General features: G+C 38.9%; 1 protein-coding gene across 4 annotated transcripts in view; it reads right to left on the bottom strand.

Moving 5' to 3' along the window:
- The window catches only part of AMPD3 (adenosine monophosphate deaminase 3), a 35,532-nt gene that overhangs the window by 8,841 nt on the left and 12,031 nt on the right, over positions 1-14,660 (bottom strand). For all 4 annotated transcript variants that reach the window (XM_064452714.1, XM_064452715.1, XM_064452716.1 and 1 more), the window contains exons 6-11: positions 14,479-14,608; positions 5,088-5,282; positions 4,723-4,854; positions 3,676-3,839; positions 2,383-2,509; positions 1,408-1,571 (exon numbers count right to left, since the gene is read on the bottom strand). In XM_064452714.1, coding sequence (XP_064308784.1) covers positions 1,408-1,571; positions 2,383-2,509; positions 3,676-3,839; positions 4,723-4,854; positions 5,088-5,282; positions 14,479-14,608 — 912 coding nt within the window. The remainder of the gene's footprint in view (positions 1-1,407; positions 1,572-2,382; positions 2,510-3,675; positions 3,840-4,722; positions 4,855-5,087; positions 5,283-14,478; positions 14,609-14,660) is intronic.

Below are 14,660 nucleotides of genomic sequence, written 5' to 3'. Positions count from 1 at the left end.
TATCTCTTAAATTACCAGGAGATAGCAAGCTACCAAGAGGTATATTATACTTGGAAATCCACTGTGAATCCAAGCAAAAGACAAGTCCATTTTATAGAATCATAGAATCATGGAATCATTAAGGTTGGAAAAGACCTCTAGGATCATCAAGTCCTACCGTCAACCCAACACTACCGTGTCTCCTAAACCATGCCCTGAAGTGCCACATCCACACGTCTTTTAAATACCTCCAGAGATGGCGACTACCACCTCTCTGGGCAGCCTGTTCCAGCGGCTGACCACTCTTTCAGTAAAGAAATTCTCCCTAATATCCAATCTAAACCTCCTCTGATGCAGCTTGAGGCCGTTTCATCTGTTACTACCACATGTTACTTGGGGGAAGAGACCAACACCCACCTTGCTACAGCCTCCTCTCAGGTAGTTGCAGAGAGCAATAAGGTCTCCCCTCAGCCTCCTCTTCTCCAGGCTAAACAACCAACCGCACTTCCCTCAACCTCTCCTCATCAGACCTGCTCTCCAGACCCTTCAGCAGCTTCGTTGCCCTTCTCTGGACACGCTCCAGCACCTCAATGTCCTTCTTGTGGCGAGGGGCCCAAAACTGAACACAATACTCGAGGTGTGGCCTCACCAGTGCTGAGTACAGGGGCACGATCACCTTGCTCCTGCTGGCCACACTGTTCGTGATATAAGTCAGGTTGCCGTTGGCCTTCTTGGCTGCCTGAGTACACTGCTGGCTCATGTTCAGCCGGCTGTCAACCAGCACCCCCAGGTCCTTTTCCTCCAGGCAGCTCTCCAGCTGCTCCTCCCCAAGCCTGTAGCCTTGCATGGGGCTGTTGTGACCAAAGTGCAGGACCCAACACTGAGCCTTGTTGAAGCCCATACAGTTGGCCTTGGCCCATCGTTCCAGCCTGTCCAGGCCCCTCTGCAGAGCCTTCCTTCTCTCAAGCAGATCAACACTCCTACAAACTTGGTTTCGTCTGCAAACTTACTGAGGGTGCCCTCGATCCCCTCATCCAGATCATTGATAAAGATATTAAAAAGAACTGGCCCCAAAACTGAGCCCTGGGGAACACCACCCGTGGCTGGCCACCAACTGGATTTAGCTCTGTTCGCCACAACTTTGTGGGTTTCTTCTCTTGTTTTGTTTGATGTATTCAGGTTTAATTCACAAAACAAAAATACATATGAATATCAAACCAAGACATTAATCTGATGCCTTTACCATTTCTGAATATTTCATTTTAATTCATTTTGCAGTTAAAGTTTTCAAAATAACTCAGGTACTCTTCTTGGACCCTTTAAAACAATTCAAGATAACCTTTGATTCAAACAATATATGATCTAGGCACCGACTTACTTTAATTTTTCTTTCTGGAAGCTTGTAAGAGAAAAAAAATTACTACTTGCCTCCTAAGGTTGTTTAGCAACATGATGTTCGCATACATATAATACAAATAATAGCTATACGGGGGGTTCTTCTCACTGGTCCAGAGGTCAGGGTTAAGGCTCTTGTCAGAGAACATATGGCCACTATGTTTGGACTCATCATCAACACTGTCAAAGCCAGTCACCTGGTGGGAGAAGAGATTCACAGAAATCAGTGTTTTCAAGAAGCAAACCTCCAACATTACTGTTCCTTCAGGACTTGCTTGTACAAAGCATCTAGTCCTCTTTCTTAATTTCCCTCCTTATGCTAGCAGTCCTGCTCCTCTGCCCTCCTACCATACCAGGCAGACAGCAGGAATAACGTGTTTTCTCCAAGGAAGTTTCACCTTTTTTTTTCCTGAGACAAATAGGAGGACCAGGTGCACAAAAGCCCTCAGACTCCTGTGGGGGGCATAGGCCTGTAAGGCTCCCTCAGATCCAGATTATAATCCTTTAAACTCTTCTGCTTTGTTATTTGAAAAGCAGTTGAATGCCAGAGACTCCCAGGAAACCTCAGGGTTCTGGATTGGGGCATATTCAGGAATGTCTCTTTTAATCACGTCCCAGGAGCTACATCCCCACCTCTCTCCCAAGTCCCATCAGGATCAACATAATGCTTCTTCAGTTGCCTCCTTTTTGGAGGCCAGTCCCAGAGGCAAGCTCAAACTACACATCCTGGATTACGATGTTGCCCCTGCACAAGAGCATGCAAACAATTTTTGGTCATTCTTTATAGAGAGGATTACTGCGAGGACAAATAAATAGCTGCTGAGCTGGTTTGACAACAGGACATTAACCAGGCTTTTATTAAATTGTATGTCAGGGCTTTAAAACAATAATACAAGGAATGTATGGAGGAGGAAGCTTTTTAGTGTCTGGAAACAGCTGTGGACAAACAAAATTTATGAGTAGGAGAGAATCCATTTCATGTGAGAGACAAAATCCAAACATACTTACATATTTGAGGAAAAGGTGCAATTCTTTGTGGTCTTTGGGATTGATTGTTGCTTCAAACAAAGGTACAAAGATGTTCTCCAACATCTTCCCAAAACTAGGCAGAATATTTTTTGACCTGAATATGTCACTGAAGGGGAAAAAATATGCACAGTTGTGACCATTCTTTAATCAGCTTATATTTTCCCTCCACTTTCATATTTTCTGCTATTTGTATATATTCTACAGCTTCTGTGCTACCGGGATTCAGAAACCCGAAGTTTATGTCAGGGCAGGGATTGCTTCTGTGCTCTGTTTGCTGCACTGCCTTGCACTCTGCTTCATCCAGGCTCCACTGAAGCTCCCGAGTGCTCCAAAAATAGAGACAGTATGCAGGGTTAGACGCTGTCTAAAGAACAGTGACCCTTTCCCTTACAGCAGTGCAAGTACTAATAAGGGAGATAAGGAATTACCTCCTGTGAAAGATTGTTTTCCGAAGTTGTGATTACTCCAAATGAAAGTAGAATGTTCTGCTTTAGTGAGCCTCTCAGAAAAGAGAGACAATACTTCAGTGTGTCATTAAGTGTGTGACTTAATGAAAGTGTTGACTCCACTACATACGTAAGAAGTTGCTACATAAGGAATTAAAGGAAAGAAACTTTCTCCCTAATGAGAAACACTCTGGGGGATATAGGCAACCATGACAGCTTTTTCTCTACTCATATTCCAACTATGCAATTTCAAAACATGAAGCTCAGTTATTAAGGCTGACAAAATGATCACAGGAGACTGTATTACAATATACAGTGTTAGAAACAAAGAACCACTTAATAAAGTCCCAAAGGATACTTAAAAACTAAGAAAAAATGATACTCATTTAAGCTTGCACATCAGCAATCCAGGTTGCATTTACAAGTTCACTGTCATTTAGTCACTGATCTTGAGGAACTTTGATGATTACAGTTTTAAAGAGCATTTTGATTTATTTTCATTAATAAACTGTATTTTAACTTGCCTTCGAATGCAGCTTAATTTTACCCAGTTTTAATTTTTGGTTTTAGTCTCTTTAGGCTTACAGATAATTCACAGTAGTTTTTAATAACTTCAGAAAGAGTAGATTCAAACCCCATCTCCTGTCTTCCACCCCCAGACTGTGAGGAAAACTGCAGCAATGGTCAAGAATAAATTTCCCAGGCTGTTGCTTATCAATAGAACTACAGGACAGCACATAAACCGTCTAAAAAATATCAGAAATTAAAACAAATCATTGGTATGATTTCAAACTATTAAAATTACAAAAAGCTCCTGATTACTTACTAGATTCTGGGAACCTGAATTATCCAGCGCATATTAGGGGAATAAACTTTATGCTTAATGAACCATTTTGCCAAGTTCAGCCACTCATCTGGAGACCGTCCATAAATGGATAAGCGGGGTTCTGTATACTGGTACTTACTTTCTTCTAGTTCACGGGCTACTTCCTATTAAGTAATAAATATATTTGCTTTAATACGGACACTGAAGATCATTTACAGCTAGTTATATATTTATCATTGTGTTTTTCTCAGACCAGACATAACTGTATTATTCCATTTATCTTTAAAGGGTGACATCTTGACTATTAATCCATTATTTTATTTTATTTTAGGCATCTAAATATTCTGCTAGCAAGCTATCTCAGGTATCATTTGAGTATAACCTACTGTAACATCTAGATTTAAAGAACAATATTCTTGTGCAGTTATTTCTAAAACCTTTGTAAGACATATGCTTAAAATTGGTAAATCAGAATTACACTATTTAAACTGTAGTATATGACTACATGAAATATGCAAATCAATGGAGAATCTGACCCAGAATCCACAGTAGTAAGCAATTTTAAGGCTATTAATTTTAGAGAAGCACTTTTATATATCTGAGAAGAGCTGACATCTAGTTTATGAAAACTACTAATTCTTTTGTTGTAAGAAATTAGTTTGAAGCCTGTGCATGCATGTACAGATACAGATCTATGCAGAGGCACCTCCCTAGCTCCTTCCCTAGCAGCTACCACTAGCCAACTACCTCCTAACAAAATATTAAGCCAGCAAATTGACCCTTGGCTGCTCTCCATTAGTTTGAAACTGCGCACAGCTCTGCTTTGAACTCATACAAAGGTTATGTGCATGAGTTTCTAACTCACAAAATGATTCAGAAAACAGCAGTGGCTGACTTAGCAGAGGTCTTCCTCTGACGAATTGCTAGAGCAAGCCCAATACTTGGAATCACTTAACCATAGTGTTAGCTCTAGGTACAATTATGACATTACAAATCTTGTACAAACCTTCATTTCTCTACAGCTGAAAAAGCTTGAAAGTTATTTACCTTGACCATACGAGCAAAATATTCACCACCAATGTAATTCTCAGTTTTTAAATACAAGTCCCTCAGCTCACTGGCACCAACTGGATTGTACTTGGAATTGAATTTGTCAAATCGATGAAATGTTTGACGACCCTGGAGGAGGAAAAAACCCAGATAACCATGGTTTTAAATACACACAATATTTTATAACTTAAATTGCCCGGCAATAAAGGCACAGAAAAGAAAAAGCCTAACTTACTTCAAACATGCAAAGTAATGCATGAGTTCAAATTCTGATTTAATAAGTTGTCATGCAAAAATTGTATAAACCAGAATTTCTAAAACTTAGCTTCTTCTCATTTATTTTGTTATTTTAATAGACTTACTGCATGGACATCTAAAGAGTCTACAGTGAGGTCATAAGGGTCCATGTGAAGGCTTTCAAAGATTTGCTTTAAAGTCATCTTCTTGCCTTTTTTCTCTGCAACAATCCTGTCGGGCTCCGTTTGATACGTGTGCTTAATAAACCTCAATAAGTGTTTCTGGTTCATGCAAGCAGCAGCATGGATATGAGTATCAACCTGAAATTAAAAGGTTATTCACACTCATCATCCATATACATAAACTTAAATTAATGAAGTATCTGTGTCAGTGACAATGACTAAAGCCATATAAAATATTCCTTAAGTAACAAATGGATTAGTGCCTGAGCAAGTCAAAATGTTTCAAAACCCTGAGGTTTTGGAGGAATTATTCAATAAGCAGACCTATAAATAGAATAGCCCTCAATAAATAGTTTCCTATTTAAGTAAGAAAAGTTTCAACAAGATACATTATAAGTGCCAATCACAGAACTTGGGTTCAGATTAAATTTGATACTTGCTTAAAGGACACTGATCCTTTAGTACCCTTTTATTTCATCGATGAATCAATGGTATCTTTCTAGTAGTTACAGCCATCTATAACTCTTGTTATAACCATCCTCTCTGACTGCAAGGACCTGGAATTCTCATCCATTTCCATAAGCCTAATTCACTTTTGTATTTCAACCACATGAAACATCTTTAGTCACTAAAACTGCAAAATGTACACGTGAGAGATTTTGTCACTATTTTTTCCAAGTTTAATTATAATACAGCAACTCATAATGCTGACAGATTTTTCAGTTTCTTCAGGTCTCTTCACACACTAAGGGAAGTGCAAGCTTCACAGAAGGGCTGAGAGTACTCCTTCACTTTTTTGCTGAAGTCCGTTTTAAAAAAAATTTACAAGAACCAAATGGTTTCCATGGGTATGCTTTTCTTTTGCTCAGAAGCTTGCACTGCGGTTTGAGCAGCCTATATTAGAACACAATCCGAAGACAGAACTGGTGAGATCTGGGGATTTGTTTGTTGATTTAGGTTTTCTGTTCAGTATGTGTAATTCCTTAGGTGCCTCCAGCAGGTATATAAAAAGAATCTGTTGCAGTTCTTTGCAGTCAAGAGTTTATTATCTTAACTCTGCTGATAAAGAATAGAAGAAAACCAGACATACTCCCCAGCTGCTTCTTGTTTGAAAAAGCTGGTAATACTATTTGCAGTTTGTAAGGACCAAGTACCTGAAAGGGAAGAATAGGCCTTAGCTAGGACAGTGGCCTTAAGGAATCCAACAGCACAGCAATATCCAGTGTGTGGAGCAGCAGAGCTGCTGCTCCAGGGTCCTTTTGCTTTGAATTTCCTTAAGAAGTTCTGACTGAACAACAGAGAGCCTAATGCATGTCCTAGGCAAAACAATTAAATTACTCTACTAACAAATTCCTATCAATTTAAAAACAAACCAAACCACTGTTCTGATTAGATTTCACAGTTGACACATAATGAGCACAGAAGCCCTGGAGACAGTTTGACAGCCTCCGAAATTGCCTTCAAGTCCAGACTGCCAAATCCTAGCAGAAGCAGTTTCAGCTCACCCAGAAGCCACAGTGCTACAGCCTCTCTTCTAAGCCTCCCATTTTCCTCCAGCCCAGGCCCTACTTGGACAGAGCTGGCCGTTAGCATGGGGATGTGGTCAGGAGCAATCACCAGCTGTCACTATTCCCAACATCTGCCTTGTGCACCAACTGCCTGGTACTGGAGACAAATCTTGCAAGACCAAGTAGGAGTAGGAAGCAAGACAGTCAGTTTGTAATACAAGTTGCAAGATGATATATAACAGGGATAGGATGGTTCAGATTATAAGTGTGAAAAGCACCACAGAGTTCTGTCCTATATATTGGTAAGAGACGGTTTGGAATCATTATAAGCGACACTTTACCATGAAGTGAAACTTACGTGAAACTGGTAGTGGAAAGTGCTGCTCTGGCTCCTCATACAGAGTAAGAAAGGAGCTTCAAAGTGGAAATAAATAATCTTGCTTCTGTACAACACTGGTAATGCAGCTGTCAGAATGCACCCAGTTTTGCTGTCTACTTTTAAAGGTTTAAAAAACCCAAATACCAACAACATTCTCAAGAAATGCCACAGAAGGGAACAGCAGCTAGAAAACCCACACTGCCACATGACTGTAAAAATGAAACTTATTTGGCTTTCAAGGTGCAATTTCAGAGTTAACTTGATCAGCTGTATACAGGTATTTGTACATCCAAAAGAGACCATGAGGCAGAGGGGAGGCTTTTCAATCTCACAAGCAATGATGTAATAAGATTCAAAGGCTGGATTCTGACATTAGATACAACTTCCTAAAGACACTTACCACACTGGAACAGCTGTGCTTTTTAAAATACAAGTAACTGGCATTCCCAGGGACATGCTCCCAACAAAAGCCACGTAGCCTGTATGTAGGAAGTTACACTAGAAGGAATTCTCAGATAAACCAGCTATAAGGAGTCACTGAACCTACATCTCTGCAAGGACTCCCATCCAGGACTCCGTCCAGGAAACTGCAAACATGGACACGTACAACAAGAGACCAGTGTGTTCCCCTTTGTGTAGTGACTATGCAGCTTTCAGATTCCACCAACAGTAGCTGACATCCTGATCTGCTTTGAAGAATCAGTAGGAAACAGATCACAGAGCACCTCACTAAGTAACAGCAATGTAAACCTCAGCTCATGCTACAACACACAGTCCACAGAAATACCACTGTTTTACTTGGCACATGTAGTTATTTAATTTGCAGTTTATACATACAGATGTTGTTGCAGCCTCCTAAATGGTAAATCTATCTCCATGTGAATGTTAATGGCATAAGTAAAGACCAGGTTATAAACTGAACCCTAAACATCAACATTTAACTGTTAATCACTGCCTAGTTCAAATATGCTAGACACTTTAAAGCTAAATGAAAAAGCAAGAAACATTAGTGTCTCAAAGTACACAACATGAAGTACATTACTAATGTACAGTAAACAACGCTGTGTCTAAAGCAGTAAAAACAGCTCTGCTTAACATATTGTTACACTCCTCAGAATACTTGTATAGACATTTGAATCCAAGTGCATTTTATATATATTCTTACTCAGGTTAATAAATGTCTTCTGTTTTAGAAACAAATAGTGTTTACTATAAACTTTTTCTGGACCAGTGCAATACTACAAATTACTAGGCTTGGTCAGCTTATAGGGGAGAGTGAAATAACAATTAAGAGATGCTCTATAAGCTCTAAATATTCAGGAAAAGCAAGTCATAAGCATAGAATAGCAGGTGTAAGGAACATGAGTAAATGTAGTTTACTGAATTTCAGAGAGCACTAGTTCCAGTGGTGGCCCAGCTACTGGAATTAACAAGACCTTAAAACAAAACAAAACAAACAAAAAAAAACAAACAACAAACCAAAACAAAACAATTCCTCTTTATTTAAATCAACATGAATTCACTATTGTTTGGAGGGCAAGGACACATTTTGTTTCTTTTGTTTGCTTGTATGCAAGGATCACATGGTACAGTAGTAACTGCATTTCTTGTAAAGTCCTGCTTCCCTTTGAGAAATTCTTCTCTCAAGTGTGCCTCTGCAATTCAGTAAGCTCCTGTGAAATCTTCTCCAGCCCCCCACAAGCATATCACACATAGCTCTATAGCTGAGCTAACCATGTCAGGCTTTTTCTCTGAGAACCAAGATTTTTCCTCCCCCTCCCCCGCCCCAAATAAATATATTTCCCAAGAGTAAAAAGAATTTCCCGGAGTCTTTTCATGTTTTTTTCCAGAGAATATGCAGTACTTTGGTGACCTTTTTAAACTAGCTGGTATATATCACACAGCTTTTTCTTCATTGTTTTTTAGAAGCAATGCAACTTTTTGGAAGGTTTTAATGACTTGAGCTTTGACCTACTCCAGCACATAATTAATCAGCATGTATGCTTTTATGCATTTTCACAATTCAGGGTGCAATCCTATCTAAACAAAGCATCTAAACACAGAATCCTTAGACATCATTTATATGGTCTGATTTGGTTAGGGATTTTATTTGTTTATTTATTAAAATTGGAAATGTTATCTTCCTAAGAATGTGTTATTAATTTCATTATTATTTATTATGAAAGGCATTTACTAGAGGAATTTAAACAGATTTAGTTCATATAAGGGTGACAAATGCCCCCTTTGCCATCTCCCTTCCCCCAGAAAAGACAAAACCAGTCCCGTTTTAAGCTGCTACTATTTTGTTCTTCACACAATATATGAAGTAAGCTGAGGCTTTTCTGGGCTATGAGCAGCAAGCCCCTACCACAAGATCTATTTGCTTCTATTTGCAAACATTCTGCTTTCATTTCCAAATTTGTTACAAAGACACCCCAGCCCAATTTCCCCTTGGAGGAAAAGAACCTCAGCTGCACGCCCTTAGCCAAATTTCCTGTTGCAGTTCTTTTTCTCCCCTCCTCCCAGGAGGAAATCCTCGAGGTCACATTAATCTTCAGTGAAAAGAAGAAACACAATGACTGACAGAAGCCTATCTTGGAATACATAATATGCCTTCAGTGAATTCACTTTTTTAATAAGTGAAAGCAATTGTTAACACAAAGGTTTCCTTAATTCTTCTAATTCCATCAACTCATTCAAGCAATGGTGGACATCCATTTTATGAATTTTTCAGAATTCCCTTCACTCAGCAATTCTCTATGTAATGAACTCAGCCTGTCTTACTCTGCACCTTCTCAGTTCAGGCCAGCCCTTTCCTTTTCTTATTGACCTGGCTACCCACGCCATTCTGTCTGCAGACTTTGTGGATTAAATGTTTGTACTTCTCAGTCAAGGTGGTTACATCTGCGTACAAATTACAGCTTGAAGGAGTTCCCACTGCCCTCCAAATCGTGTCTCACAAGCACCAACTTCCCTAAACCACCCTGCCTCCCTCATCTTCCTGCATTGCTTCTCTTTACTTTCACTCTCTCTCAAATCTTCACAAAACGCCCATCTCAGATCTATCTTATGGATGCTTATCTGTGCATATCAGAAATGGAGCACTGCACTGAATTAGACATATGCTCTAGATTCAGAATGACACAGCAAAAACAAATTACAACGGCAGCCTTTTTAATGATACTGAACTCTTCCAGTGCACAGATCAGTAGTATTGACAGCTGCAAACTACCACATGCGCTTTAACTCATAAATACTTCTACCCCAACACCTATGGGCTTCATGAACTTGGCACTGAACCCTCTGCAGCCTTTACTTCAATGCTGGATCAAAGGGAAATCATTCCACACCCTACTGCTAGATTCCCTGCTCACCAATATATTTATACTGCATTAGCTTTTCAGATAGGATGCAATAGCTTTATAATGAGCTGGATTCTTTCCTTGCAGCTCTGTAATAGGCATGAGAGGCAGGAGACACAAAATGCTCTGCCCTGGGGTAGTGCAGTAATGCTCCTGGCAGTGAAAATAGTCCCTAGAGCTGGGCAGAGCCCTCAGGAGCTTCTCTAATTCATACTTATGCCATCCAGAGCAATCCAGAAACCAGGAGAGACAGGAGACAGGAATTCCTGTGTCTCTAGCTGCTTTTTTGGCTGTATTTACAAAATGCACAGAATCAAGCCCTATGATGTTTGTATTCACATGAATACAGAAATACACTGCTGTGAAGAGAAACAAATTTCTTTTTCTGTTCTCTTAAAAAAGAGAGGAAAAGCTCACTTTATGGTCTCCACAGAATTTTTGCATTATAATGACTGATGGCTTTCCACCTGATCATTTTATGCTCACTTGTAAGACTGAGGGTAGGCACAAGAATTTACCTCAGCATCTCTGCAAGACAGGAGGGGACAAGTCGTATCCACAATGCTTTGGAAGCATAACATACAGCTTTACTGCCAGCTAACAGTGGTAAGGCACCATTTCATGCAATGCTAAAGGAGGTGCATAGAGGCATTCCTGTCCTTTGAATCTGATGCTAACCCATAAGCCTTCCTATTCACTATCACTTTTGGTTTAATAGGATGAAACTGAGTTTCATCATCAAAGTCAGCACGTAGCTGCAGAGAAAAAAAAGAAGCAACCTCAGAATGAATCAGAGTTGAGAGTTCAGGGAAGTTAAGGTATAGATCCACTGTTCATTCACAAGGCTTTTAATCATACATTTAAAAAGTAGACATGATAATTTCATTAAGTATTTTGTGAGATCTATAGAATTTAGAAGTATATAAACCCAATCTAACTTGCTTTCTTAGAAGTAACAAAGTGGCATTTCAACCCCATGGTCACAAACAAAAGTCAGAATTTACTTCCTTTTTGTCTAACCAGTACTTTAAATTAAAAAAGAAAAAAAATCAGTTGTGACAATCTAGTCCAAATGGTACGTCACGGCAGCAACCAGCTACTACAGCACAGCATTCAGCTGGGCTATATAAGCCACTCTAGAAACTGCGTTCTTCCACACAGTTACCCTTGCTTGACCCAAAGCTCTGCTGCCACATGGTCAGTCAAGGAAGTCCCACTCAAAAAACCTCACATACTTGCTCTGGAAGGCAAGACACCCTAGTACACAAAGGCTAAAACTCGGTTGTGAGTTTGTGTGCTGTAGAGCTAAACTCTTATTACTTAATTTCATCCTTAATGGAGGCAAACCAGGAGTTATGAGGAGAATCTGTGTTGACTGCACTTTGCTATACATCAGCTAGAGAATGTGGGAAAGCCCTGCTGATAGCAGACTCAAGAGTCTTCCCTAAAGTTAGCCTTCTCCTACAGTTGCCCACCTCCTGCAGGGAGCCAAGTGGAGCCAGCCACACTCTTACCACCTCTGGATCCTTGTCTACCTAGAGAAATATTTGTCTGGTTATTAAAGGGCAATTTTCCAGTTCCAGCTTGATCAGTACAAAACATGTCTTTCATTGCATTCTGGTTAAGTCCAATACTTAAGATACACACATTTCCCTTATTTAATAGGAGCCTTATCTTGGGATTTCTTGAACAGATTAGCTCACTGGAGGAGAACTGCTATTAAACCAGGAAAAAAAGCGGGGAAAGGGGCAGAGAGAAGGGAAAAAAAAACCCAGTAATCTTTGATTGTCATGCCTGCAAATAATGCTGGCCAGCTTTCTAGTGTACCTTTCTAAATGCAGTAATACATGTCCACTGATTGACCTTGCCACTACATTCATAACTCTTTTAATTTTGGCATTTTCCATCAGTTACTTTGGCTCTTTTATATAAGGAAACAGACTGTACCAGGATCTCCACACTAGTGTCTGAGGGATGTAATAGACAACTTCACTAACAGCTCTTTTGGGAGGTTAATCTTATTTCTTGCTTTCCTTATGAGCAGTATGCACTGCCTAGGATTGCCTAACAGAGAGACATCCTGAAAATATGGGCCCTAGAAGTGTCTGTTTCACATTATATGTTTCACTGCTGAGACTGTTAATAGGGAGGAAGTACTTCGGGGAAGTTACAATCCAAACATTACTTGGGTTAGCAAGACATAGGAGAAACAAGATTATCAGAAGGCTCACAGGAACTCTATCTACAATACATACAAGTTGCTTTCCTTAGAGGGTGCTTCATAAAAATACTACTTGTAAGATTGCTTCATAAAAATAATAATATATACTTTATATTATCATATAGTATGTTTATTATTTGTTGATATTTAATTATATATTAATAACAAATCTATTTATTGTCTAATAAAAATACATAATAAATAGTATTACTTATAATATTTCTATTATGTTATATATAACATAATAAAATACTACTTTAAGCCCCATTAACTCTGTGCAGCAAGAAATTTTGACGCATTCCTAGTAGTAGGAATGATCTCTGCCAGAGGAGAGTAAGCTTGTTCCTGCTGTCTTCAATTTGAGTATTGCCAGACACAAAGTGATGCACATTTTGTGCTTTTGAACAACGTGAATCCATCTGTAGATTGGCCTATTTAACAGTAATTAAAAAATAATTACAATATGCCCAGAAACATTGAACATTTGCTTTTAAATCAACAGCTGAACTTAGCAAGTACAATCCTGTTAATTACAGCTTCTCAGTAATCAAACTGATTGTCTAGGGAGTTACCCGATCCACAAGTCTGTCCTTTGCACCTGTCAGTCACCATGTGTTTTATTCTTAATGCCTCTGTCAGTGTTATATTTGAATGTGGCATGGAGTAAATGTCTTGTCCAGAGTTATACAAGAAAATATCAAGTTAGGGGTCCAGTCTCTGCCATTTGAGTCTTGCTTGGGTGAATTAGCTAATAGAACCTCCCATCCATTTGCTTAACAGGTAACAGAGGTAAATGCTCGTGAATTTCACAATTTGACAGTTTATTACCACAACAGTAGCAAACATTCAGTAGCCAGCACACTGGACACTACAGGGAAAAGTCAAAAGGACATCTCGATGTACTAGTGCTAACCAAAACATAACAAGAAGGATTGAAGAATTTATCTAAACGCTGAAGTTATAAAATAAGGACTACCTCTTCAGTTGCCTAAAGAAACAAGGCAAAATGGACCCGAAGTGGTTAAAAACAGCAGCAACAAATACTGCTTTGTGAAGAAATCTCACCTATCAAACCGAAGCGTTATCTCTCCAGTAACTTCCTCTTAACTTCAGGAAAGGGAAGCTAACAAAGCAGCATAACACTGTTGCTTCCATGCTTTGAAGAGAATGCAGCTCCCTTGGGTGTGAATATGTCAGGAAATGAAATCAGCTCCTTGATTCCCCTACCTGTCTCTTAATTACATCCCAGGGTATCTCAGAGGCAGCTAAGAATATAAGTCAAATAATCTTTTTACTTAATATTCCACAGACATTTTTTACCAGATACTGATGGCAGCATGAACCCTCAGTTCAGTTTCTGTGGGAGGTCTTTTTTCTTTTGACATGTATTTAAACACCTATTTTCAATATGAAGTGAAATTTTTATGCCAGATATATACAGCTGTTCCTACTACAGTCTAGTGTGACTTACCTACCTGAAAGCAGGAAAATGCAACTGACTGTCTTTAAATGAATTAATTAAAATTAATTAAACCTCCATGTGGATATTTTTATTCAAAATCCAAGTGAGCTTCTTTTGATTAACTGTTTCACTACTTTAAAGCAATCTACATACAATTAAGCCCCTTTGATTCTGAATCAGTGAACAGGTAAGTTTAACATAATCCATTTATGACCCACTTACATTAATTTTCCTGAAGTGTTCCAATGTAGAAAAATTTTAATATTCTTAAAATAATATAATTCAATTGTGGTATGCATGCACCATTTCATGCATATCATCTACACCTCACACAAGTAAAGAAAAAGTTGCTGGAATTCCTATTAAAAACAATGGCATGCCTTTAATCCTTTTCACACTTACCTTTCTCACATTATAAAAGTCTCGATGGGGATTACTCTTTAGTTCTTTAAATTCCGACATTTCATTTAACATCTCATGTAAACTAAATTTAGACTCTAAAAAGTTAAGCCTCCGATGACAATATGTTTTTCTGTAAAAGAAAGCACAAAAATTAACTCTAACTTAAAACTATTTGTATTTCA

The sequence above is a fragment of the Phalacrocorax carbo genome, chromosome 5 (assembly GCF_963921805.1).
Source record: "Phalacrocorax carbo chromosome 5, bPhaCar2.1, whole genome shotgun sequence".
NCBI lineage: Eukaryota > Metazoa > Chordata > Aves > Suliformes > Phalacrocoracidae > Phalacrocorax > Phalacrocorax carbo.
Note: the sequence above shows the minus strand (reverse complement) of the source record. Positions and strands in the feature narration are given on the sequence as shown.